This window comes from Quercus robur, chromosome 1 (assembly GCF_932294415.1).
Source record: "Quercus robur chromosome 1, dhQueRobu3.1, whole genome shotgun sequence".
Classification (NCBI taxonomy): Eukaryota; Viridiplantae; Streptophyta; class Magnoliopsida; order Fagales; family Fagaceae; genus Quercus; species Quercus robur.
This window is the reverse complement of record NC_065534.1, coordinates 4,787,986-4,789,477: the sequence shown is the minus strand read 5'-3', so window position 1 is coordinate 4,789,477 and position 1,492 is coordinate 4,787,986. Positions and strand designations below refer to the sequence as shown.

General features: G+C 39.6%; 1 protein-coding gene across 1 annotated transcript; it reads right to left on the bottom strand.

Annotated features, from left to right (window-relative positions):
• Positions 1 to 703: 703 nt before the first annotated feature.
• LOC126721688 (ABC transporter G family member 15-like) lies at positions 704 to 1,492 on the bottom strand. The gene is made up of 2 exons (XM_050425015.1): positions 1,001 to 1,492; positions 704 to 814 (listed from the first exon to the last, which is right to left on the bottom strand). The coding sequence occupies exons 1-2, from the start codon at positions 1,475 to 1,477 to the stop codon at positions 704 to 706; spliced, it is 588 nt and encodes a 195-aa protein (XP_050280972.1). The 5' UTR covers positions 1,478 to 1,492.

The window sequence follows — 1,492 nt, the reverse complement described above, 5'->3', positions numbered from 1 at the left end:
TGACGAGATGGTTTTGCCGTCAGCATTCCTTCAAGGCTGACGGTGACCTAAAGTAAAAGAACTCCACATAGGGCCGAACATCCTGAAATTAACGGGATAGGCGGAGACTGACGGGATAACATAAACTGACGGCGTCAGTCTATGGAATGTCTATCCTGTACGTTTACGTGTACAAATAAATAACTTGCTCCTCACGTCTCATGAAATCTAAGGACTCCTATATGGAAAGAATCCCGTAAAATATGCCCAAGAAGACTCCTATAAGGAAAAGACTTCTACTCCAAGGAAAAGAGGGGCAGCCCTCTCTACTATAAAAACCCAAGCACCCTCACAAACCAAGGTACGCATAATTTACCCTCTCTAGCACTCTAGAGCAGTGAGCATAATTCTAACTTGACCTTCGGAGGGTGTTTGGCCGGTACCACACCGGTACTCCCCGCTAGGTTATTCCTTTTCGTTGTGCAGGTGCCATTCGCGATCGTACGAGGAACGTGTGACTCACTGGTGGGCATATTTCCGGCATCATCAGTTTGTAACTTTTTTTTACTAACTTTCTTTATATGGCCTATAGTAACAAGGGTGAAATCTATTTACAGTTTGCATCTGTGGAAATAGCAGTATTTGTTTACCGTAAAAAGCATAAGTGTAAGGGTCCCCATAACAAGTTGATTTCAGATTGGTACATGGTAAATTACTTATCCTCTCATTTTGTCTTATTTGGCTTCTTGATGTGCACGTGTATGAACAATAATAGTAGGAAATGATCAGAAGGATTCCTTCTGCTTGGACATGGAAAACCTGCCTCAGCAAAGAACTGTAAGAATCATGAAACAGCTTAGATTACCAAGAAGATACTCATTATGAATTTTAAATCAAATTAAACCTTTTAAGAGTGATATGTTCTTATTTTTTAAAACAACAAAAATTTATTGTGCCAGCATCAAACACTTATTTTGCAAAGCCATGCTTGTGATAAAAAGGAATATGTAAACTATTATACCTCGATTGCCATATTTGCTTCTCCAAAATAAACAGTTTCACCACTAGACAGTAAGAAAAGGTCATCAAAGAGTGCAAAGACTTCACTACTTGGCTTATGAATTGAAGAGATAATGGTCCGTCCATCACGAGCAATATTTCTAAGAGTTTGAACTACAAAGAAAGCTGAGGCACTATCAAGGCCACCGGTGGGTTCATCAAGACACAATAAACAAGGTCTTGTGAGGATTTCGAGTGCAATACTTAATCTTTTCTTCTCACCACCACTTAAGCCTCTTAAGTGCCAGTTGCCAATCAATCTATCTGCACAATCTTGGAGACCCATTTCAATGATTGTTCCCTCCACAATGCCATTGAATTCTTCTATGGTCATTTTAATTGGAAGCCTCAAATGTGCTGAGTAAGTTAAGGTTTCCCTCACAGTGAGAGTTCCTAACAACACATCCTCTTGGGTTACATAAGCCTGAAATTTGCACATACAATAGTGAATTAA

Coding starts and splice junctions, on each gene's coding strand:
- LOC126721688 (XM_050425015.1), bottom strand. CDS start 1,477: ATGTGCAAATTTCAGGCTTATGTAACCCAAGAGGATGTGTTGTTAGGA. Junction 815..1,000: donor AAGCAAATATGGCAATCGAG/GTATAATAGTTT, acceptor TGATTCTTACAG/TTCTTTGCTGAGGCAGGTTT.